The sequence below is a fragment of the Sciurus vulgaris genome (assembly GCF_902686455.1).
Source record: "Sciurus vulgaris genome assembly, chromosome: 2".
NCBI lineage: Eukaryota > Metazoa > Chordata > Mammalia > Rodentia > Sciuridae > Sciurus > Sciurus vulgaris.
In genome coordinates, this window is record NC_136462.1 from 52,479,233 (window position 1) to 52,505,273 (window position 26,041).

The 26,041-nt window shown below is 39.5% G+C and overlaps 2 protein-coding genes across 5 annotated transcripts; one reads left to right on the forward strand and one right to left on the reverse strand.

Annotated features, from left to right (window-relative positions):
• Positions 1 to 579: 579 nt before the first annotated feature.
• LRR1 (leucine rich repeat protein 1) lies at positions 580 to 14,037 on the reverse strand. 4 transcript variants are annotated; one of them, XM_079119033.1, is made up of 5 exons: positions 12,379 to 14,037; positions 8,175 to 8,276; positions 6,119 to 6,840; positions 4,945 to 4,993; positions 3,657 to 3,736 (listed from the first exon to the last, which is right to left on the reverse strand). In XM_079119033.1, the coding sequence occupies exons 1-4, from the start codon at positions 12,589 to 12,591 to the stop codon at positions 4,981 to 4,983; spliced, it is 1,050 nt and encodes a 349-aa protein (XP_078975159.1). In that variant the 5' UTR covers positions 12,592 to 14,037; the 3' UTR covers positions 3,657 to 3,736; positions 4,945 to 4,980. The 4 variants fall into 4 exon arrangements, with proteins under 4 accessions (XP_078975160.1, XP_078975157.1, XP_078975158.1 ...); XM_079119031.1 differs by lacking the exon at positions 4,945 to 4,993 and having other exon boundaries at positions 591 to 3,736; positions 12,379 to 14,031; XM_079119032.1 differs by lacking the exon at positions 4,945 to 4,993 and having other exon boundaries at positions 593 to 3,736; positions 8,175 to 8,273; positions 12,379 to 14,028.
• A 9,900-nt stretch (positions 14,038 to 23,937) lies between these two features.
• RPS29 (ribosomal protein S29) lies at positions 23,938 to 25,698 on the forward strand. Its single transcript, XM_079119261.1, has 3 exons — positions 23,938 to 24,099; positions 24,350 to 24,449; positions 25,601 to 25,698. The coding sequence occupies exons 1-3, from the start codon at positions 24,038 to 24,040 to the stop codon at positions 25,607 to 25,609; spliced, it is 171 nt and encodes a 56-aa protein (XP_078975387.1). The 5' UTR covers positions 23,938 to 24,037; the 3' UTR covers positions 25,610 to 25,698.
• The last annotated feature ends 343 nt before the right edge of the window (positions 25,699 to 26,041 follow it).

The following is a 26,041-nucleotide window of genomic DNA, read 5'->3' on the forward strand; positions in this document are numbered from 1 at the left end:
TTTCAGGAGCTGGTCTGTGAAAAGGGTCACAAGTCTCCTCCTTCAGGGTAACTTGGATTCCTCTTATGGACGTTATTTTGGACTTGCATTTTCTTCTGCCAGGTAATAGGTACTTTGCTGAGGTATATCACATATTCTGTCCACTTAAGCCAGGTAGGGCTGCAGGTAAATTGCTTCTTGGAAGAGAAAGCATGTGGGGTCAGAACAGTGGACCCATTTTATAGAATTATTCCCTTAACTTCCTGTTTGCCACTGGCATCTGTCCCCTCAGTTACACAAATAAAATTGCCAGCATTTACTCCTGCACTCTGGGGTCACTGAGTAAAATAAGGGTTATTTGGACACAAGCATCGTGATAGTTGATAGAACAGATGGCTACACGTAATAGGCAGGTAGCATTTATACATTGTGGATACATTGGACACAGCATGGCAGGATGGCATAAGATCTCATCATTACTACTCAGAATAACTTGAGATTTAAAACAACGTAAATTATTTGATATTTTCCATTTAATGTTTTCAGACTGCAGTTGACATGGTAACATACCATGTGAAAGGAAACTACTGTGTATATTGGGTGAATTCATAATAAATAGCATTTCTTTTTTTTTTTTTGCTAGGTAGCAATACAGGCTTGCTTACATTTTAATTTAACCAAAGAATTATTCCTCATCCAATACCTAGCCTGAGTCAGCTCTGAGTAGAAACTATGTTTTAATGGTCACATATGAATCAAGTTTTTTAATAAGAAAGTGTCCTAACAGCCAGGCACAGTAGTGCATGCCTGTATAGGTGAGGTGGGAAGCTGGGGTAGGAGGACTGCAAGTTCAAGACCACAAGTTCAAGACCACTCAGAAACAGTGAGAACCTGAGACCCTCTCAAAAAATAAAGACTAGGGATGTAGCTCAGGGGTGAAGTGCCCTTTGGTACCTCCAAAAAAGAAAAAGTTTAACATTTGAAACAGTATTAAAAAATGCCTAAAGAAACATTTTAGGAAAATGAAAGTTATTTTGTCTTCTAGAGCTGGGTGTGGTACTACACACCTGTAAATTCAGTGACTAAGGTAAGACAGCAAATTTGAGGCCAGCCGGGCTAATTTTCCAAGACCCTGCTTCAAAATAAAAAGGAAGGGGTGACATCCCTGGGTTATATCCCCATTATCCCTCCTCCCCCCCCACACACATATACACAAAGCAAAACTTGCAATAAGAATAAGAAATAGATCCTGCCTACAAACCCAAATAATACGTGAACACTAGAGAGGGTTTTCTCCAGCAACATTTTTTCCTTTATTCCCCAAAATCAGTTACAAGGTTATTGCAGTGGTCTAATGGAGAGTGTGATTTGAATAGGACAGTGGGAATGAACAGGATGGAAGTAAGCACTGATTCTATTTTCAAGGATTGAGTCAGTTCCTTTTCTATGCCCTAGATCAAATCATTTTTTAGCTGGAGTATTGCCACCACTTTTTAAAATTAAAAACTTACACAAACTTAGTGGACAAAAACAAAAAAACCAAAAACAAAACAAAACAAAAAACAGTCCAAAGACACAAAAACTTTCTAAGTACAGAATGCAATCAGTAAAGGAAGTAAGTTTCTGCTACCTCTCTCATTAAAGTAAAAGTTACAGATTAAGAAAGATTATGTGAAGGACAGTCTAAAACTTGTAAAAGTCAAATTCTATTTACACTAAAGCAATTCCTACATAATGCATGAATATAAATTCCATGTGTAGAAAAACACAAAAAAATGGTGTGCTTAATAACTTATAAAGCTGAGATCCCTTATTGAAATGCTTGGGACCAGAAGAGCTTTGGATCTTGACTTTTTGCAAGATTTTGAAATATTTGTATATACAAAATGAGATATCTTGGGGATTGGTCCAAGACTAACACAGTTCATTTGTTTGATATGCATATATGCCTTAAACACATCCTGAAGGTAATTCTACATTTTTAGTGTACTGGCATTTTTATTAGAACGTTACAGTTATACATAGTTGGGTTCATCCTGACAAAATCATACATGCATGGAACTCTATTTCAGTTCATATTTCCCACCTTTGCTCTACTCTCCTCCCTACCCCCATTCTCCTTCCTCTATTCTGATCTTCCTTTTGCTCATCCATTTTTGATTGGTTCTTTCTACTGATCAAGGTGAAATTCCCTATGCTACATTTATATATGCACATAGTATAATTTTTAAAAATTCATTCCCCATTTCCTCCCCTTTCCCATCAATTCTTTCCCCCTTTCCCTCTCCCTTTTCTCTGATTTTCTCTGTATGATTTCTGATCTTCCTCTCCGCCTTTATTTTGCTCTAGCTTCTACATGAGAGAAAATATTTGACCCTTAATTTTCTGAGACTGGATTATTTCACTTAGTATGATGTTCTACATTTCCATCCATTCACCAAATGCCATTTCATTTTCCTTTATGGCTAGGTAAAAACCATTGTGTACATATACCACAAATCTTAATCCATTCATCTACTGGTGGGCATCTCACTTGATTCCATAATTTGACTACTGTGAATTGTGCTGCTATAAACACTGAGGTGGCTGTATTGCTATACTATGCTTTTAATTCTGTTGGAATAATACTAAGGAGTAGGATAGTTGGGTCATATAGTGGGTTCCATTTGTAATATTTTGAGGAATCTCCATACTGCTTTCCAGGGTGTTGTACTAGTCTGCAATCTCACCAACAATAGTGTACCTGCATTTGAATATAACCTGTCATAAGGTCTGGTGTGAAATTTTCCACTTGAGGCATGTCAGTGCTCAAAAAATTTGGGGTTTTAGAGCAGTTTGGATTTTGGATTAGGGATATTTAGTATGTACATAGTTCAATACCAAATAATTCTTCACTATTATTTGGAATATTAGTCCTCCACAAGTATATTTCATGCATTATGAAACTCCTTTAATTGATATGCAAGAAGAAAGTTGATAAGAACATTCTTATGATCAGAGTGACTGGGATCAGTATCTATTTAACACTAAAACTCAACCTTATAACTCTGGAAACTTTAGGTGAAATCAATACTGCAATAAATGAATAAAAAGTTAACCCCACAATAAAATTCAGTTTTAATGAAATTGAAGTTTTAGAGTCAAGTGACTTAAAATATTGGCATAACACATATTCCTCTTCTTGAGTAAGTATACAAAAGACTTCCCTTGGATCAGACATGGTGGCACACCCTATAATCTCAGTGGCTTGGGAGGCTGAGGCAGGAGGATTGTGAGTTCAAAGTCAGCCTTACCAAATTAGCAACACCCTAAGAAATTCAGCAAGACCCTGTCTCTAAATAAAACACAAAAAAGGGCTGGGGATGTGGCTTAGTGGCTAAGTGCCCCTGGTTTAATCCCTGGTACCTAAAAAAAAAAGGCTTCCTTTTTTCCAATTTGGCACTATAAAATCATAGGTCACATAGGAATCCCAAGCTTATCTAAACTAAATGAAATTTCTTTTTGTGGCATCACCTATTACTTTAACATGTCGGAGGAATTTACATAGCAGGTTAGAGAACAGAAATAAGAGGTAACGGGTGCTTCTGTACCACCCATATTATCTACTAAGACCACAGTGTGAGCAACAGAGTGGAGATTCATTGTAGTAGTTCCTTGAATGAAAGAGTTCAGACAATATCTTCCACAAACACAGGTTTTTGCAGCATCCAAATCTTGGCAAAGATGGAAAGGAATGATATGCGGACCATATGGAATCCTAATGGCAAAAAAAGTTAAAGACATATTTTATGTGAACTAGATTCAGACTTTCATGTATTAGATATTATTTGTACATTGAATTATAGTGCTGAAAAAATAAAATTACAATTTAAGGGGACTTAGTATATTGTTTTATTTTCCTGAATAGCATGAATAGGACAAATATACTAAATAACTATTGAAGTATCTTTTGGCATGACCACTTAATAGCACTATCACACCCGTCTGTATAAATTTATATATATAAATTTCCCCTTATACCCTCATACTGGGGATCAAATCCAGGGCCTTAAGCATGCAAAGCAAGCACTCTAACACTGAGTTACATTCCCCAGTCCTTTTAATTTTTATTTGGAGACATGGTCATGCGAAGTTGCCCAGCCTCAACTTGCAATCCTCGGGTCTCAGCCTAAATGTCTGAATGTAGGACCCAGTTTTGTTTTCTTAAATTTCTCAGGAGATTCCAATGTATAGGTAGCTATTATTAAAAACTTCAGGCCGGGTGCAATGCGACACACCTGTAAGCCCAGCTATTTCAGAGACTGAGGAAGGATGATTCCAAGTTTAAGGTGAGAATGGGCAACTTAGCAAGACCTTGTATCAAAATGAAAACTAAAATGGGTTAGGGATATAGCTCAGTAATAGAGCACTGAGTTCCATCCCCAGTACAAAAGAAAAATTCAGCCAGGTGTGGTGGTACACACCTGTAATCCCAGCGGCTTGGGAGGCTGAGGCAGGAGGAGCTCAAATTCAAAGCCAGTCTGAGCAATGGTGAAGTGCTAAGCAACTCAGTGAGACCCTGCCTCTAAATAAAATACAAAATAGGACTGGGGATGTGGCTGAGTGGTTGAGTGTCCCTGAGTTCAATCCCTAGTACCAAAAAAAAAAGGCGGGGGGAAAGAAAAAAAAAAATTGAGACGTTTGATTTTAGTAGTCTAGAGTGGCAACTTGTCATCATAAGTTTTAAAAGCTCCTTAGGTTATTCTAAATGCAAAGTAAAGTTTGAGAACCACTGCTTTGTAATAACAGTTCTTATTGGTGGAGATGGCACTGGAAGGGTAGTAAATTGGATTTTAGTAGGGTCTGTGAGAATAACAAAGTATGTAAGATTCTCTGTACTCATTTGGGTATTTTTCTGAATTCTTAACTGGTCAGTTTTTAAAAGGCTCCCCAAATCCTTAATAAGGGGATATATGATCTTCCTACCATTTTACAGGCACTCAAAATACTTCGGTTATCATCTTAATTTCCACACCTGTATGAAAGAAGCATGAGCAAAGTGAATAATTGGAGTTCAGTCTCATTAAACGAGCTGCAGTTAGTGTTCAAAGTCAAGAGAAGAGAACCAACGGCTACTGAGTTATTCTATTATGCCAAGTGCTTTGGCATTACATTTGCTCATTTATTTTCACAACTCTATAAAGCTGGTATTATCCCTATTTCACAGATGAGAAAATTTAATCAAGAGGTTTAAGTTGCTAATGTCACATAAATGGGTAAAGCCAGGAATCCAACACAAGTCTAGCTCTAAAGACCACACTTCACCATTATGCCAGATTGAAGTTCTCAAACTTAAGGGTGCATCAAAATCACCTGGAGGAATTAAAAAAAAACAAAAAAAAACCCAGATGGATCCCAGTATGTTTGGGGCATAGTCTAAGAACTTGCATGATTAACAAGTTTCTAGGTGAGGCTAATACTGCTCAGGGGACCATACTTTGAGTAACAATGACATTCATTCTATTTATTAAGGGACTATTATGTGCCAGGAGCAGGGCATCCTATTTTAGACCCTAAGGAAATAGTGGAGAACAAAATGAAACTCATGCCCTCATAGATCTTACATGCTTGTTAGAAAAATTGACAACAAAGAAAAACATGTTAAAAAATGCAGTGTCAGGGGCTGGGGTTGTAGCTCAGTGGTAGAGCATATGCCTAGCATTTGTGAGGCACTGGGTTCAATCCTTAGCACCACATAAAAATAATAAAATAAAGGTATTGTGTCCATCTACAACTAAAACAAAATATTAAAAAATTGTGTCAGATGATAAATGACACCCCCCCCCAAACAAACAAACCAAAAAAAAAAAAACCAAGCCATATAAGGAAGTAGGGAATAAAACTTTTGATAAGGTAGACAGGTAAGAACTTTCTGGAACAGTGCTTGGGCAGAAAATTCAATGAAGTGAGGGAGTGACTGAGAATTTCCTGAAGGAAAACCATTCCAAGTAGAGGTAAGGAACATCAAAAAGGCCATCGTAGCAAGGGTACAGGTTATATACAGCACTAGAAGCTATGCTAGACTTTGACTATTATTCTGAATGATGAGAATACTAGAACACTACCGAAGATCCACGTTTAATTATTACAAAAGTCTTACCTATTATATAGTATGGCTCGTGCAGAAGATTCCAATAACGTTATTGGCACTTGCAGTTTTATAACTGGAAAGACTTTTGGCTGTTCAAAAGGATTTCCAAAAAGATCCAAGTATTCAAGGGACAGATTTTTAAATTCACTAGGCAAATATGGAAGCTTATTGCGAGCTGCTGACAAAAACCGAAGGTTTGCTAATTGTCCTATCTTGAAAGGAAACTGAATCAATTCATTATCATCAAGTTTTAAATCTGTAAGTTCTCGTAGCTGGCAAAACTGCACGGGGAGTGCCTTGATTTTGTTTTTGCTGAGATCCAAACTCCGAAGTGATTTCTGGAGTGTAGACTGACACAAGGCCACACTAAATGACTCCAAATGATTGTCATTCAGGTAAAGTTCTTGAAGGTGAATGAGATCTCCAATTGTAGCTGGAAGCTTTTTTATGTGGTTATGACTCAAGTCCAATTTCTTAAGGTTTTTTAAACAAAGCATACGCATGTCAACTCGGAGAAGCCCACAATAAGAAACCTGAAGATGTTCGAGAGAATATGGAAAGTTCTTGCTTAGAGGATAGTCCTTTTTGGATGTGATAACCATTTTAGTTTTAAATTTTTCAAATTCTGATGTTTTCACTGGTGTGAGCGTTGAAAGTGGTGCGTTGATATCACAGCCTTTATGAGCCAGTCTCATAGCTGAAAGGAAACTCTTTAAATTGCCAGAATTGGCCTGAATAAATAAAAAGTTATATGATCATAAATTCCTTTGTAGATAATGCATATGCTAGTTATTCCCATAACAAATTCTGCAGTTATGCATGAAAGTCACACAATATTTTACTGAAATTGGCTGTACAAAATAATTTTTTTTTTTAGTATTTTATTTGGTCTAAATTTCAATTTTAAAAGTTTCTGAAAAAAGTTGAGAAATATGGTTAGCATAAACAGTCTAAATAAAACTATTAAGGGGAAATCACTAAAAGTATAAAAATGAGATAGGCCATGCTTGCTGTGTAATGCAAAATGCTCCGGGTGCCATTCACAAATACGAGGAGCTGAGCAAAGTGATGGCCCTTCTCAAAAGCAACAAGATAGCTGGGCTCCGTGGTGTATGCCTGTACCCAGCGGCTTGGGAGACTGAGTCAGGAGGGTCACAAGTTTGAGTTGCCTGGACAACTTTGCAAGACCTGGTCTCAAAAAACAAAAAGGGCTGGGGCTGTAGCTTTAGTGGTAAAGTGCCTCTGGGTTCAATCTCCAGAATTAATCATTCAATCAATGCATCAATCTATCCATTCATCAATCAACAGGCCTGGGGCTAAGATCAGTGGTAGAGTGTATACTTAGTATGCAAGTAGCAGCGGGTCCTGCATTTGATCCCCAGTGCTGTGAAAAAAAAAAAAAAAAAAAAGGAAAAAACAAGGTTGAACATAATGCTCAGGTTTTAAAAGATTTTTAATTGTTTATGTACTTTAAAAATAGTAAATAAAATACAAAGAGATGGCTCTCATTGCATTTTATCCCCCTTTTACAATCAAATTTGTTTGATGGTACTGGGAATTGAACCCAGGGTCCCTCTACAACTGAGCTACATCCTCAGTTCTTTTTAAAATTTTTAAAAATTTTCAGACAGGGTGGTGCTGACCTCAAACTTGCAATCTTTCTGCCTCAGCCTCCCAAGTCATGAGTCACTGGAATTATAGGCATGTGCCACAATGTTCAACTTAAAATGAAATTTGTAACATGAATTTAGATGGCAAAAATGCAGACCTGTGCTACTTGCCATATACAGTTCCAATTTAGGAACACTATTTGTCATGGGCATGGAAGCAAACCCAGCTTTCCTCCCTATCCTGGGAGCCTCCCTAAGGCAGCTTTGCCCTCTCGTAAGGCAAAAAAGACACAGAAGCATATCTGGGAAACTGCCTCTGTGCCACTGCCTCTTCAACAAACCTGCCAGAGTCCTCCCCTATTCAGCTATGTGAAATATCAGAATGGTAGAACAATTTTCTTCTTTAAAGAAAACACAGTCAAGCAACTTAACCATTACTGTTTTTAAAACCATACCTTACTTAGACAGATGTCCACAGGAGGCTCCTTTAACCGGACAGTGGCTTTCCCTTCATCTGCAAATTTGGTGAAGAACTGCTCAATATTTTCCTTTAGCTGCTTAAAATCAATGAGAAAATAAGGACAAAAGTAGGTATTGTTATTCAATAGTTCTTACTACAACCAGAATGTGCCAATTACTTTACCATGCTTTGATTTGGCTTTTAGTCCTTATATCTAGGTGTTTTATAGTTGCCTCCTACTAGGTTTTATACAAATTCCATGAGAGGTGAAATCTTGAAGTCTTTTTTATTTCTGTATTCAAGAGTTAGAATAGTGACTGACACATAATGAGTACTCAACAGTTTTTCATGACTGCTGTTGCTTTTGCTTTAGACTTCAACAACTATTTATTGAGAAGTCACTATGTACCACATACTATGATAGAGGCTGAGACATAGTAGTGAATAAGACTGACATGGGCCGAGTGTGGTGGAGCACGCCTATAATCCCAGTAGCTCAGGAAGCTGAGGCAGAAGGATCAGGAGTTCAAAGCCAGTCTCAGCAATATGGAGATGCTAAGCAACTCAGTGAGACCCTGTCTGTAAATAAAATATAAAAATAGGGCTGGAATGTGGCTCAGAGGTTGGGTGCCCTTGAGTTCAATCCCCGGTATTCCCCGTTCCCCAAAAAAGCCTGACATGGTAACTACACTTAGAGTTGACCGTATGATAAGACAGTTTAAACAAGTAATTATAAGCATGAAAAATATATAGTGCAGGCTGCTAATTACTCTATAGGAAAGTGACCTTAAAAGAAAATCTTAATTACTCTATAGGAAGGTGACCTTAAAAGTAAGATTTGAAGGATTAGGGTGATGTTGAGCAAGAGATGGAAGGAAGATGGATGGGACAGCATTCCAGTAGGAGGAAACATATGTAAAGCCTTGAGAGAAAGGAGAGCTTGGCATCTATGAGGAAATGGAAGAAGTTAAATTCAGGATGGTGAAGAGGTTTAGAGAAAAGGCAGATGAGTATGGAAAAGTAAGAAGAAATTAGACAATGAAAGATTTTGTAATATATATATATATTAAGAATTTTAGAGGATGTGGGGAAAAAGTATACTCATACATTGTTGGTGGGACTGCAGATTGGTGCAACCACTTTGGAAAGCAGTATGGGGATTCTTAAGAAAACCTGGAATGGAACCACCATTTGACCCAGTTATCCCACTCAGTTTATACCCAAAGGACTTAAAATAAGCATACTATAGTCATACAGTCACATCAATGTTTATAGCAGCTCAATTCACAATAGCTAAACTAAGGAACCAACCTAGATGCCCTTCAACAGCTGAATGGATAAAGAAAATGTGATACAAATATGCAATGGCATATTACTTAGCCTTAAAGAATGAAATTATGGCATTTGCAGGTAAATAGATGGAACTGGAGAATATCATGCTATGTGAAATAAGTCAATCCCAAAAAACCAAAAGCCAAAGCAGATGCTGATCCATAGTGGGGGGTGGGTAAGGGAAGAATGAAGGAACTTTGGATTATGCAGAGGGGAGTGAAGAGTGGGGTGGGGTGGTGGGGATGAGAAAGAAAGTAGAATGAGATAGTCATTATTACCCCATACACATGTATGAAAAAACCCCAAGATATCAGACAAGCCTAAAAAAAAAAAAAAAGAATTTTAGATTTCACCCTAGGAACAATGAAATCCACTGAAGTTACTGAAGTTTTTTGTTGTTGTTGTTTTTTTTTTTTTGGAGTGGCAGGGGGAATGAGATACCACAGATTGAACCCAGAGATGCTTAACCACTGAAACACACCCCCAGCCCTTTTTATTTTGAGATCGGGTCTTGCTAAATTGCTGAGGCTGGTTTTGAACTGGTGATCTTCCTGCCTCAGCCTCTCCAGCTGCTGGGATTACAGGTGTGCACCATCATGTCCACTGAAGGATTTAAAACTAGAAAACATGATCAAATCTCTATTTTAAAAAAATTTCTCTTTAACTGCAGTGTAAAGCCTGAACTCTGAGGGAGAAGAGAATGGATTGGGGAGGGAGAATAGAAGAAGGTAGGAGATCCTTTAAGAGACTAGCCAGGAAAGTGATAGTTTGGACTATAGCTGGGATGGATGAAAAATGCTTAGGAGGTAGAATTCAAAAGATTCAATTATAAATTGGATATGGGGAGGCAAAAGCTTTAAGGTTCTGGATGGTGGTGCTATTTAATGAATTGCAGAACACTGTCGGAAAGGCAGGTTTGGGGTGGCAAGGAAAATTAATTTCTAGATATTTTGAATTTGAAAATTTACAAAGATTTCCAGTAGGTAGTAGATTTGAGCCCAAAGTTAAGGAAAGAACTGGCTAAGACACAGATTTAGGGGTCATAGTCACATGGATGGTTGCTTGTTCCCAGGCAGGAAAGTAAAAGTATTTCCCAGGGGCTGGGGAGATAGCTCAGTCGGTAGAGTGCTTGCCTTGTAAGCACAAGGCCCTGGGTTCGATCCCCAGCACACCCCCCCCCCCCAAAAAAAAAGTATTCCCCACACTTAGTACTAATACCTATTATTCATGGCTCAGGTCTGGCATCAGCTTAATTCACCTAGTCAATGTTTATTGAACCCCTATTATGTTCTGAGTACTGTGGTACCATATCTGCCAAACTTTATCAAGCTCCTGTAATCAGAATTCATCTCTATTTTTTATAGTCTACTAATAGCACTTATTATATCATCTTGTATTATAAGTAGTGGCTTCTGTTTCTCCCCATGACTAAACCAAGTTTCTTATCTCACACAGAATCTAGCGTTGCACCTTGCACATAATATCTTCAACTGGAGATTTACAACAAAATTTGATTAGGATTCTGAACAGGTGTCTATTAATGCAGCAAAAGTTTAAGGGAGAGTGCAAGGGTTTGGGTTGTGGCTGAGTGGTAGTGTTTGCCTGACATGTGTGAGGAACTGGGTTCAATTCTCAGCACCACATACAAATAAATAAATAAAATAAAGGCCCATCAATGACTTAAAAAAAAAAAAAGGTACATTATGAGCTTTTTAAAGAGGCAAAGTCTGAGCCTGAACTGGGTATGAAAGAGGTCAGTTTTAGGAAAGATAATTGTGGATTAGAGAGGTCCAATTCTAGTTACAAGTTTGCTTCTTCTTTTTTTTTTTGCGGTGCTCCGGCAAGTTTGCTTCTGACACTTAATGGTTCTCTGAACTATAAAATGTTGAGTAATTTCTAAATTCTTTCAATTAAAAAAAATGGCATGAATTTGTTCCATTAAAAGAGAAAAATTTAGAGTTTCAGCTACTTACATCAAACATTAGGTGGTTCTGAATTGTAGTAACACCCTTTCCTCAGCTAAGTATTCACTGTGGAATATAATATGTAAGGAAAATAATCCCAATAATTGTATAATACCCAATCAAAAGTCAGAAGCAAGGTGGGTGATTAATTGTTTGCTTGGTTTTATTTATAGTAGATATGAAGGTATTCTGCTTTCACAAAATAATATAGCGTCTGGTAATGGAAGAAAAGGAATTTTATAAATTTTGTTTTGAAAACTTCATTTCAACTTAGCTTGTAGAGTTTGCCACAGCTCTACATATACAGATAATGTTTGGCCTAAGAAATCAGGCCAAACATTTAAAAAGGGATATTGTAACCAATAACTTTGATAAAAATATGAAAATGCAACCCAAAGCACTACTGTAAAATTTTACTACTGTACTAATTGGGCCTACTGACTATGGATACTATTCATCACCTCTTAAAGGCGGCTGTTAAAAAAAAAGAAAAAATTCTGTGGGAAAAACCATTTACTATAGGAAAGTGCAGTTACTTCACAGTTTCCTCAAATTAGCTGCTTCACCTGCAGTTATTTCACGCAGGCTGAAATTTCAGAGGCTTTAAAAGGGCGGGGTTGCTTTCTACCACCGAATAACGAAGACGTAAATTCAGAGTCGCGGAAATGGGCAGGAAAAACAACGAAAAGGTGCATTCTCAGAAGTTTTCCAGCGGATAGGCAGCGTCACAAGACTGTAGGCCTCGGGTGTGGTGGGACAAAGAGGCCGGGCCGAGTTCGCCAAGGCGGAGTCGGGTTCGGGAACCTCCGAGCGCGTGAGTCCTCCGGGCGACCGGCCCCTAGATCCGAGAAACAGCGCGTGGCTGACTCCCCTGGCATGCCTGCCCGCTCCAAGTGCACGTACCTCATAGCGGATCCCGCGCTTGTCCTTCATGGTGGAGATGAGCAGGCAGGCGGGGCGCGGGCCGCCCGGCTCGTCCCTTGCGCGGGGCCGCAGCTGACTCCCGGGCGCCTGCTGACAAAGGCTCAATACGGCTCGGACGCCCTTGCCTCGGTTCCTCAGCCCCAAGGCCGGCAAGTGCCGGCTGATAACCTCCACCTCACAGTGCAGCTTCATCTCGCCTGGGCGGCAACAATTGAGCCACTCGGCTTTGAAACTTCCTTCTTCCCGCCACACCGCGCCCGCCGGGGTCCTAGAGCCCCTAGGCTGTCCGCGGACCCGCCTGTCGTTGGACGTACCGACGGCACGGGGTTTAAGCGTCCCGCGCTGGCCGGGTCCACTCTCTTCGCCCCACCGAGTCCTTCCTGTAGCCGCCGGCCAGGGGAAAGCCGGCACCGACCTTCTGGAGACCCGGCTCGCGTCTTTCGAAACCGGCGACCGGCGAGGGTCGCAATGTCCTCTCTCCCGAGCGTGTGCAGCAAGCGGCCGCGGCTGCTGTTGTTTGGTTCAGATTCTTACTGTCTCCGCGGTTGACCACTGAGTTTCCCTGGGGTAGGCACACAGCCTTCTGTTTATGGGGAATTCACGAGCTGCCCCACAAGCCAGCGAGGGCGCGGCATTTCCTGGGGAGGACGGGCTGGCGTTTTGGTGGCCCTTCTTACTCAGGATCCGACATCTGTCAATTCAGAGCGGAGCTTTAAGCGACAGTATTTGACTTGGCAATTCCTGTGGAACAAATCTTGGTTTGCCACGGAGGGTGGGTTGGATGCAGTGACTGGCTTAGCTGCATCCGATACTTGGAAAGACCGTCCAGACCCCATGTACCCTTCCGACTCTTATTCCTTTTATTGAGCCACCGGAAGGGCGCGGGCTGGGCTGAGGAAGGCGCCTAGTTCACTCTCAGGGTCTTAATCTGGTCACTTTAAAATTTGCGCCTGCGCGCCTCCCTCCTGGCCCTGTATTAAACTTTTATTTTGTCTAAGTTATATTTTGCTAATTGAGAATTTCCGTTCTGAAATACCAGTTTTCAGTTAAACTGACGAATTCGCGATTCGTCCTTAAATGAGCATTTCTGTTTACCTACAGTGGTTGAGCCTAAACTGTTATTTGTGGACTCTGCATTCTAAAAATAGTACCTGATTCAGGAAAACTAGTGATTAAGACAATAAATTACTGCTGCCCTCCCTTTAGTATTCTTGCATGTACATCGAGTAGAGCATTGAAACTATTCATTGTTTAGCAACATTAATCCCATAGCTATGGAGAAAATTAAAATGATATCATAGAATTTTCAAAGACAGACTTTGTGGGAGTTGCCTATTTTGGTTTTTGAATGGATAATAACAGAAGAAAAATAATAAAACACCAGCCTTAAGTGAGTATTACATTAAATATACACTGAACTGTAGGTACAGTTGGGAGCCAGGAACATCTTAAAACTTGTAAAAGCCATTGTAATTTCAATTCAATAGAGTAGAAATGCACAAAAATCAAGAGATAAAAAAAGTTGCAGTGTTTTATTTGGTGTTACTTAGGCTGCCAAAGCATGAATTCAGTAAATAAATGTTTAAAAGTTTAAATATATGAAAATTATATAACAGTTCAGTGGTGATTTTTAGAGAGGAACAATGATGTGTTACTACCAAAAACTTATCTTGTCAGAATTTCAAAAAAAGATATGGGATTGCAAAACCTTTTAAAATAAGATTATTTTATTAAGTAAAATTAAGATAATATTTGAAAATAAAGTAAGCATATCAGTGTTTGAGACCTCATTCTTCTTTTCCCCGGTCTTCCCCTTAGGTCACTTAGTTTTTAATGGTTGAAATACTTGGATCTGATATTCTAGAGCATCCCCAAAGTTTTTGTTCTTAGTGAGCTGTTGGTGAAGCAAAGGATCCTTTGAACACCTATTCACACTTTTCTCTTTAACATCATACATATAAAAACTGCCATTTGATCTTTTCTGTCCTCAATTAGCTCAAGCTAGATTCCATTGTAGATTGTCTGAAGGAAATACGGAGTTAAAAATAGGGCTACAATTTTATTTTTTAATTTTCATTTAGTCCAATTTTTTATTTTTGCAAAAGGAATAAAATAACGTAGATTTGTTTTCCTTCTGTAAAATTAGTTTTTCTTCCTGGCCTGCATACCACATTCATTCCCTCCTCTTGTTACTGGGGGGAAAAGTCTAAATAAACCCACTAGCTTCATTTGCTCTTAGTTGAATTAAAAATAATTAGTCAAAATTAGACGTCCACTTATACAGTTGGATCCTCTCCATTAACTTTGCTGTAAATAACACCTCCAATATTTGGCTTATGATGATAATGGTTGCCACTAGGTTGTTCTTCAGGAAACTGAAGGCCAGTTTTGCTAATAACACTGACTCTTCACTTGGGCCTGCAGATATCAGATGGGTGACTGGAATGGGATGAAAAGGACTGGCCACTCTCTCTCCATCTTAGGTCTGTCTCCTTTATTGCTTTAACCCTTGAGTCAGATTCTACTCAGCTCTGTATGCAGACTTATTAACAAATATACACCTGAACATTAGACCTCCAGTTCTCCCTCCCTCTGATGTCACTCTTTGATCATGTCTTATAGGTTTTATTTCTCTAATAATTTCCTAATGAATGCATTTCCATTTTCAGAACCATATCAATTCAGAGTTATATTCTCTACAGAACTATTGCTAAAGTTATCTGTTCAGTTTTTTTTTTTTTTGGTATCATGGATTGCATCCTAGGTGTTTAACCACCAAGCCACATCTCCAGTTCTTTTTTATATTGCATTAGAGATAGGGTCTTGTTGAGTTGCTTAAAAGGCCTTGCTAAGTTGCTGAGGCTGGCTTTGAACTTGCAATCCTTCTTCCTCAGCCTCCCTTGTCACTGGGATTACAGGCATGCACCACTGTGCCTGTTTTATCTGGTCTTCTTGCTTCAATATATTTGTTCATGCATTTAATAAGTATGTGTTTGTGCTTATGTCAGCACCTATACTAGATGTTTAGGAGGTAAAAATGAATTTACAATATGTATGGAAAGACAAATAAGCCAACAATTAAACTGTAATGGGATAAATATTAGGTGAAGTCTTTAGAGGAGTATAAAAGTAGCCAGATGAAGAAAACTTGAAAATCAAAGCCTTTGAACTTTAGCTTGAAAGTTCTGGAGAACTATTGAACATTGTACAGTGGATGATAAAATTCAGATCTGCAGCCTAGACATCAGTGGCACAACATGCTTGACAGACCATCTTAACAACTTTGTTGTCCTGTAGGGTTTGGGGAGGATGCCTGGTTTACTTGGTGGATAAAATTATTAAGATTACTGTTCTCTTGTGAAACTGGATTCCTATAGGTGGGAAAGGCCAAACAGGAGCCATGAAAGAGATGCTTCTACTGGGGAAAATAGTAAATAAAAAACATACTGCATCCCTGAAGGGGACTTGAAAAATACAGAGGTGGTGATTCCTACTACATTCCCGTTTAACTCCTTTATTTGATCTGTGTAGAAAATAGATGGATCCTGGAGACTGAAAGTGAATTATCATAAGCTTAACTACGTGGTGACTTCCAACTGCAGCTGTTATATGGCTGTGATTTCATTACTTGAGCAAATGATACTTGCTTATGCTATTAAGTAAAATACAACAAAATACTACAACAACAAAAAAACCCTTGCTATGCAGCTATTGAGCTGGTGAATTTTTTTTTCTCCATATCTGTCCATAAAGCCCACCAGAAGCACTTGGCAGTTTTCAACTGCCAAGTCCAGCAATACACCCTTCTGTCCTCCCTCGGGGTATGTTAACTCTCCAGTCCTGTCCTGTCAGAATTTAGTTCACAGGGTTCTTGATTACTTTTCTCTTCAGTAAGACATCACACTGGTCCATTGCATTGGTGACATTATACTGATTAGATTTAGTGAGTGTGAAGGAGCAACTACTCTGGACTTCTAGGCAAGACATTTTTGTCTCAAAGGGTAGGAAAGAAATCCAACTAAAATTCAGGAGACTTCTATGTCACTGAAATTTCTAGGGGTCCAGTGGTGTGGGGTAGATTGATAATCCTTCTAAAATGAAACATTTTATTGCATCTAGATCCTTCTATAGTCAAGAAACCTACTAGGTCTTTGGAATTTTAAGGCAACATATTCCGCATTTGAGTGTGTTATTCTGGTCTATCTACTGAGTGGCCTGAAGAGCTGCTATTTGATGACGGGATCTAGAACTGAAGGCTCTACAACAGGACCGGGCTGCTATGTAGGCTGCTTTGCCACCTAGGCCATATGATCCAGCAGATCCAATGAAACATCAGGTGTCAGTTGCAGAAAGGGATGTTGTTTGGTGCCTTAGGCAGGCCCCTGTAGGTGAATCACAGTAGAGCACTTAGGATTTTGGAACAAGACCCCTTCCATCAGATAACTATTCTCTTGAGCTCTTGCCCTGCTATTGGTCTTAGTAGAACTGAATGATTTATGAGAGGCCACAGAGTTACCATGGGATTTGTGCTGCTTATCACGAACTGGGTGTTATCTGATCCACCAAACTGTAAGGTTAGATGTTCACAGTAGCACTCCATCATCAAATGAAAGTGGCATATACACGATCAGGCATGAGCAGAACCTGAAGGCACAAATATATCACATGAAGAAAATCCAAGTGCCTGTGGTCCCTACTCCTCTTACGTGGTCTTCTTTCTCCCAACCTGCACCTATGACTTCACACAGAGTATCCTGTAATCATTTGACAGGACAAGAAGACTAGGATTTGGTTTTTACATGATTTTGCACAATATATAGGCACTGCCTGAAAGTAGACAGTTGTAGCATTATAGGCGTATTATGGGACATCCCTGAAGGGCAGTGTTGAAGAGAAGTTTCAATGAGCAGAACCCTGGCCAGTGTACCTGTTTGTGCACTTTGCTTAGAAGAAGAAATGATGAGATGTAAAATTATATGAAGAGTCATAGGCTGTAAGCCAAAGATTTGGACAGAAGGTCAGAGACTTGGAAGGAACGTGATTGATAAACAGTAACAGACATTTGGGTGGGGGCAGTATGTGGTTAGACCTCTGAGTAGACAAAAGTTGGGAAGATACCTGTATCCCACAGCCTCAGCAAAGGGAGGGGTAAACTTTAGAAATCAAGCGAGTAGGTGACCTATTCTGTGGACACTAGTCAGACTGTTTCCCCAGCCATCCCTGTCATCTGTCAGTGGTCTTATGAACAAAGTAGCCATGGCAGCAGGGATGGAGATTATGCATGGGCTTAGCAAAATAGACCTCCACTCACCAAGGTTGACCTGGCTAGGGCCACCTTAGAGTACACAATCTGTCAGTCACAGAGACCAACGCTTAGCTCTTGATATGACTCCATTCCCCAGGGTGATTGGTAGCTACCTGGTGCCAGGTTGCTTGTACTAGATTGCTTCTACTATGGAAAGGACAGTATTTTGCCCTTAGTAGAAAGACCCTTACTTTGGATAGGGATTTGTTTCCCTATATTCAGTAATTTGCTTCTGCCAAAACTACCATCTGTGAACCTACAGAATGCTTCATCCACTATCAGAATTCCAGACAGCATTACTTCTCAGCAAGAAACTCATTTCACAGTTAGAGAAGTGCAGCATTGGGCTCACATTCATGTTCTTCCTCATCCTCATGCAACTGGTTTATGGAATGACCTTTTCAAGTCACAATTACAGTGCCAGCTATGTGACAATATTTTGCAGGGCTGGGACAGAGTTCTCAAGAACTCTGTTTATGCCCTAGAATGGAATTTAGTATATGGTATAATATCTCCCAGGAATCAAGAAGTCAAAATGGGAGTGGCACCATGCACCATTATCCCTAGTGATCCACTAGCAAAAAGTTTGCTTCCTTTTCCTGCAACTTTATGCTCTGTTGATCTAGACATTTTAGTTCTAGAGGGAAAAATGCTACCACCAGGAGAAACAATGATGAGCCCACTGAACAGGGAATTGTCATCCAGCCATTTTGGGCTCCTCATGCCCCTGAGCCAACAGGCCAAGAAGGGAGTTATGGTATTGACTGGGGTGATGGATGGACGTTACCAAGGAGAAATTAACCTACTGCTTCTCAGTGGACGTAAGAAAGAGTATGTTTGGAATACAGGAGATCCCCTAGGGCATCTCTTAATAGTACCATGCACTATAAGTAAGGTCAGTGTGAGATAGGTAATCTCTCAGGGAAAGAGAAAAGAGACTCTTAGTAGATGGAGATCTACAAGTAAGTCATGCTTGTTCCTTTAGAAGAATAAAAGCTTCAGTGTACACTTGTAAGAGATTGATGAGATAAAAAACATAACTGCTAATCTCAATGCCACCAAACTCAAAGACTTATACAATATGCCCACAAATGATTTATGGCTAGCCTATTCTGAACAAAGAGTAATATTTGAAACCCCAAATATAGAATGATTGTCATGGGACTTGATTTTCAAAGAAGTTTGCTTGAGGATCTGCACATTTATTCCCTGAAAAATCACATATATAATCAGAGAGCTCAGCCCTGAGTGTATCACTTGCCTTTTCTTCTGAGAGGCAAGTGTTGCCCACACCCTTTCTTTGGGTGTTCATTCCTTTTCTATCCTTATATAAATCTTTGCTTGTGCCTCACCTTCTGACACATACTGAAATTCTTTTTCATAGTGACCATCAAAAACCTGCCTGGGCCAAGTTGAGGTCCCTTTCTCCTCTTGGGAGGGAACTCCTCAGACACCTATCCAGTGACAAATGGGAAATTATAACAACACAATCTAGGCAGGATAACCCAGACCCTTCAGAAATGAAGTTTTGGATCATCCTTCAAGTTAAAGAACTGTGACCCACTGATGAAGGCAAAGGGACTACAGAATGGGTGTTAGATGAAGATGATCATAAATACTAGTTATTATTGTTTGGATGTGAGGTGTCCCCCAAAAGCTCACATGTGAGACAATGCAGGAAGGTTCAGAGGAGAAATGATTGGGTTGTAATAGTCTTAACCCAATCAGTGAATTAATCCCTGATGGGATTAATTGAAGTGGTAGGGTGTGGCTGGAGAAGGTGGGAATTGGGGCGAGGCTATGGGGTACATATTTTGTGTCTGGAGAGTGGAGTCTCTCTCTCTCTCTCTCTCTCTCTGCTTCCTGATCATGGTGATTTAAGCTGCTTCCTTCCACCACCACCCTCTCCTGCCATGATTTTCAGCCTCATCTTGAGCCCTGAGGAATGGAGCCAGCCTTCTATGGACTAAGACTTCTGAAACCATGAGCCCTCAAATAAACCTTTCCTCCTCTATAATCGTGCTGGTCAGATCATTTAGTCACAGCAGTGAAAAAAGATAACTAAAACATGAGTTATGATCACATAACCCATTACAGAACAAAATACTATAATTGTTAAGAACACCTTTCTCTGTATATAAACATATATTAAGCAAATATCTTTGTTTTTAGAATCTCATTACCATGTATCATAAGTTATACTGACTTTATATCAGAATTGTTGGGCTGAGTGTGGAAGATCTGTTCTTAATTATGGTAGGCATCATCTAATTAGCTGGGAGCCTGGACAGAACAAAAAAGAAAAGGAAAGATTTCTTTTTTTCCTCCTGGGGCTGGAACACTTTTTCCTTTTTCCCATGGACATCTGAACTTTAGGTTTTCCACATGTGAACTGCAGGACTTACACCTTGGGCTCTCAGGCCCTCTGCCTTAGACAGAGTTGCACCACTGGCTTCCCTGGGTCTGAGGTCTTTGGACTTCCCCGAGTCGTGTTACTAGAATCCCAGGGTCTCCAGCTTGCTGATTTCATAAGTCATGAGTTTTGTAGCCTCCATAATCATGTGAGCCAATTCCCCTGATAAGTTTCCTCTTATAAATGCATTTATATAATGTCTATATATCCTACTGGTTCTGTTCCTCTGGAGAACCCTAATATATATGTGCATTATTATACATACATATATGCACACACAAATATATATGTCATTATATATACATAATTAAATAAGAATCTGGGATAGTGGTCAATAAAATAGCTTTGAAACAAATATGAAGTCAAAGTTGTATTTTCTTGCCTACAGAATTAACAACACATTAAGAGTGGGTTTTGAACTCAAAGAAGCTCCCAGATAAAGATATATGGCTGGCTTATAAACATAGGAACATATTCTCTGCCTCATTAAAAATCAAATTGAAATAGTGCTTACCATTTCTAGGCTATGAGAAAGACAAATATGAAAAGTTTGTTAATTCACACTGCTGGGAGACTACAGGAAAACAGGCACTCTATGGGTAGGAGTTTGATTTATTATAATTTCTATGAGGCAAGTTGTTAATATGTATAAGAGCCTGTATTCTTTGGCCTCACTTCTGGAATTTTTACTTACAGACGTAGTTTATTTTCTATATATTTATATCTGGGTATATAGATAGGTACTTTATAAGACATACTTTATGTCTTATTTATAGACACTTTGTTATATATGTATTATATGTATACGTCTTTCTTTGTATATATGGACATAAAGTATGCAAAGAAATGTTCACCCAAGGAGGTTTGAATTCACCTTCATTCCTTCATTTTGCTGTATATTTCTCCATAGTTTTTATGTCTTTCTGCAATGCTTTTATCTGTTTGCTTGTGAGAAACACTGGGCATAGCATGTAAATAAAAAGAGTACAATATATAAATGTAATTACAAGTAATGCACACACAAACCTGTGTGTGTGTGTGTGTGTGTGTGTGTGTGTGTGTGTGTATACAGATTTTTTTTAATTCTCAGTGGTGGGGATCCAACCTGGGGTATCATACATGCTAGGGTACTCTTATCACTGAGGCACACCCCCCATCGTTAGGTGGAATATTTAAAACTGATGATTTCTTAGGTTTTTTTGCAGGTGGAAATAGGGGCCCAGGGTTAAAAATATATCTAATGTATGCATGTTTTACTTAAAATAAATATAGTTAATTAAAATATTGATATTTGCCAAAATGGATATGGATACAGACATACTATTAAACATCAGAACTTTTCTTTCATTCCTTTCCTTTTTTTTGTTCTGTTTTTTGGTACTGGGAATTTAACCCAAGGGCCACATCCCCAGCCCTTTATTTATTTATTTATTTATTTTTTATTTTTATTGTAAACAAATGGGATACATGTTGTTTCCCCAGTCCTTTTTATTTTGAGACAGGGTCTTGCTAAATTGCTGAGGGCCTAGCTAAGTTACTAAGGCTGCCCTCATACTCAGGATTCTCCTGCCTCAGCCTCCTGAGTTGCTGGGATTATAGGAATGTGCCATTGCACCGGCTTAAAATTTTATTTTCATTGATATTTCATTTAACACAATTTCAAAGTAGGTGTATGCTTTAAGATGAGCAAAAGAACATATACCCCAAATTTCATCAAGAGATTTTTTTTCACACTGCTCTGAGCAGGCATGGGGTTTCAGGTCCTCAGGATTAACACCTAACACTCCCTTAATATTTTATCTACAGACAGAAAGAAGAGATAACATCATTATATAAGCATCGAAATGTTGGAGGGCATCATTAAGCTCTTGTGTCACATTCTTGTCATCTGTGTAGAGTTACAATGGTAATGACTAGTTTTTTTCTCTACCAAATTCAATGTCATCTTTTATTTTGCTTTTTAAATAATATGTATATAAAAATGCTGCACTTCTTTCCCTTAATACACTGAAATTATGGAAATCTTTATTCTTCATGAATCTAAGCTGGTGACATGACTACTAGTGATGGTAATTATTCAAAATATTAATTCCAAGTTGATGACTGGCATTTTCAATTAAACCTGTAGGTATAAATTTTCCAGAGTGGTATTCCCATAATGCCACACAAGGTTGTAGGCCTAGGCAGGAAGACCAAATGTTCATTGGATCCTTAGATAGATAGCTGATAAACACCCAGGCCTGCTAAACCCTCCACCAGTACTCTAGTGGCCATGGATAGCATGCTATATGCTTTTTTTTTCATAGCCAGGGATCCCACCAGTAGCAATCACTGCTGTGTAGACAAAGCCAAACTAAAACACCAGTGGCCTGGTGTCCCTCTGCATTCTTCTCACTCTGTGCTTGGACCTTCTCCTGGGGGGGTCTGTGCTTGGTAGATGAGGGTGTGCAGGTCTGGAAGGTGAGCAATGAAAGTTTCACTGGTGATGTCTTGAATGCAGATTTATTCTACTTCCTTAACTGTATACCTGACATTAAGGCACAAAAATTGAAATTGGAAGGCCTCTTTGAGAAAAATTCTGTTTACAACACTAAATTTTCATGTTTTGAGCACAGAAATCAAGTCAGATCTTGTTAAGTCCAACATCTCTCTTTCTTTCATTATACAACACTGCTTAATGTAATGTAGTGTTTGCCTACCACAATCCTAAAATAATATACTTTAAAACTTTTTGTATTTAATTATAATAAAAGTTCTTTTGTAAAAGATTTTTTGAATTGTTGCACCTTGTTCTTCATTTTATAGATCTAGTTAGTTTGTATTTGAGTCATGTAGAGTTTTAGGCTTATTTAGAGGCATTATAAATGACCATATGGAACCTAAGACATCTTTTGTCAGATTTGTCCTTACATTTTTAAACTTTGTTTTCGCTAGTTTTATTATCAAATTATCTTGTCAAAGCAACATATGCTGCATTTAACTTCTCACTTTAATTCAGTCAAGTGCATTTAGATATTAGCTACATTAAGGGCCAAAGAGATTTGAATAATTTTTTTCTGGAATGGCGTGGGTGTATTTCTTGGAAAAGACCCCCCTCCCCAAGAAAAAAAGAACCCAAACCAACGTAAAATACAATAACTACCACCAAAACAACTGAAAATGTATTCAATTCAGTAGAACTGAAAGACGCTCCTATCGTTGACGCCTATTAGTCGATTTTAAGTTTTTTTTAAACTTTACCCCAGTAGGTGTCACTGCTGAGTCGAGGTAAAAATCCGTATTTTAAGTGTAAAATTGTAGTTAAATGGAAAAGGTTCAGTCAATATAGCCGATAAAGACACTATAACGTAACTCGTTTCTTGAGGACTGAGAGTCTACTTCATGAATAAAAGAGGCGGGGTCTCGCTATGTTGCCCAGGCTGGAGTGCAGTGGCTATTCACAGGCGCGATCCCACTACTGATCAGCACGGGAGTTTTGACCTGCTCCGTTTCCGACCTGGGCCGGTTCACCCCTCCTTAGGCAACCTGGTGGCTCCCCGCTCCCGGGAGGTCACCATATTGATGCCGAACTTAGTGCGGACACCCGATCGGCATAGCGCACTACAGCCCAGAACTCCTGGGCTCAAGCGATCCTCCTGCCTCAGCCTCCCGAGTAGCTGGGACTACAGGCGCGCGCCACCGCGCCCGGCGATCGGAAGCGGCGCAAAAGGAGATTATAGAGTCTGAGCGTTGGTGACGTCATCAACCGCGCCGGCCTTGAATATTTTAGAGTGAAACTTTATGCCCAACAGCGTTGTCACACTGCGCACGCGTCACTTTTCAACACTGCATTCTGGGTAAAATGTGCCCCGCAAAGAACTTGAAGAGCGCATGCGTATCCCAGCTCGCTCCTTTTGCCTCATTGCACCCTTGAAAGCGACATGGGTCACCAACAGCTCTACTGGAGCCACCCGCGAAAATTCGGCCAGGGTTCTCGCTCTTGGTAAGAATTAGATTGTTTTAGGGGAGGGCTGCTTTGGGTCGGCAGGCTGGTGATAAATCCCAGGTAGACGAACCCGTGGGCTGCGCGTGGGCCAGACCGAATCTGAGCTGCTGCCGACGCCATTACGTGCGGGCGATGCGGCCGCGCTGATCGCTGGGCGGGTGGTAGCCCTCGGAGTGCGGAGTCGTAACCTTTTTTTTTTTTTTTTTAACCTATAAAATATGCTCTCTCTCTTTTTACCCTTTTACAGCCGCGTATGCTCAAACCGGCACGGTCTGATCCGGAAATACGGCCTTAACATGTGCCGGCAGTGTTTCCGTCAGTACGCGAAGGATATAGGCTTCATTAAGGTACGCGCCCTCGGACGCCATACTCCGTGCTTGTGAACTGAGAGTGGTGGTAGTTCTCTATTGTGGTGAGCACGAGGCTATGTCCCGACTTTAGTTAGCAAGGCTAACTAAAGGTTTACTTATAGGCCTTATGAAGTACTCGGATAATTTAAAATCGAATATATGTGTTAATAACTGACCCGGAATATTTGATTGCGCCTTCCTGGCTGAACGTAAGGTTGAGGCCAGATAGATTTAGGGTTTGGCATTTAATAGTTGTATGCCTTGATGAAGTTAAAAATAGATTCTGTGTTGGTGTGTTTAGTGTATGTAAGTCGTTAGTGTGAGATCTCTAATGGGGCAGAGATAGAAAGTTGTCTTTGAACTTAGAGTTGGGCGGGCGAGGTGGCACGCGCCTATAATACCAGCGGCTGGGGAGGCTGAGGCAGGAGGATCGTAAGTTCAAAGCCACCTTCAGGAACAGCGAGGCACTAAGCAACTCAGTGAGACCCTGTCTCTAAATAAAATACAAAATAGGGCTGGGGATGTGGCTCAGTAGTTAAGTGCCCCTGAGTTCAATCTCTGATATCCCCCTCCCAAAATAAACTTTTAACAGTATTGACCAAATAGGTAATCACTGTATGCTTAGTGTTACAGTGTAGAAGTTTATAACTCAGTGGGACCATGTATTTCACGACTATGAGAATGAAGGGGCTGGGAATGTAGCTCTTGGGGAAGCTTACCTTGCATGCTCAAGGTCCTAGGTTCCATCCTGAATACTGTAAAAAGTGTAATAAAAGAGAATGAACTAGCCCACCCACTAGCTCTGTTACCCGATTTTATCAGAGGTTAAGATGAGCTGTATTTACAATAATAACTGCCCTCAGCATCTGGTAAAGATCATTTTTTGTAGGGTTTTGTATTGGAAAATATTTCTTTGAGGGAAGGAATGAGAATACCAGTACTAAAATCCAGTCTTAAAATGGAGTCAAGTTATGGAGCAGCTTGTAGTAGGTATTCAGTAAATGCTTATATTAAGCGACCTAGAACTTAGTAATACATTTGTGTAGGCTGTATTTCCAGTTAAGTATTTTGTGATGAGCCAGTTTTTGTGAGAATCAGGTTGAGATTTAAAGCATTTTAAAATAATTTCCTGTGTGCTTTCTTTTCAGTTGGACTAAGTGATCTTCCTCCAATGGATTGCCCAAGACAGCCTCCCAATGAAAGAACATGCTAGTTCTTTGTACATAAAATAAAATTCTAAAAACTTCCAATTTGTGTTTTAATGTAAATAGAATTGTTAATTGGTTACAAATCTCCTTTTCAAAAAAAAATTAAGATGTCTTATTTTTCATGGGTCATGTGAAAGTATTCATATTGAACTTTGGTAAAAGTTTGTTTTTATACTTTGAAAAAATGTTTTATTGAGGCAAATAGTCTCAAGTAATTAACTTCCTGCAGGGAGCTGGAAAGTAAAAACTTGAAAAGGGATTTTGGGAAAGAAGGCCATCACAAAACCTGCATTTGCAACAAGTTTTAGTCCTAGCTTTGAGGTCATTTCATAGATAAAAACTTGTTAAACTATATATTTGTATACTGAATGGAGCAGGGGG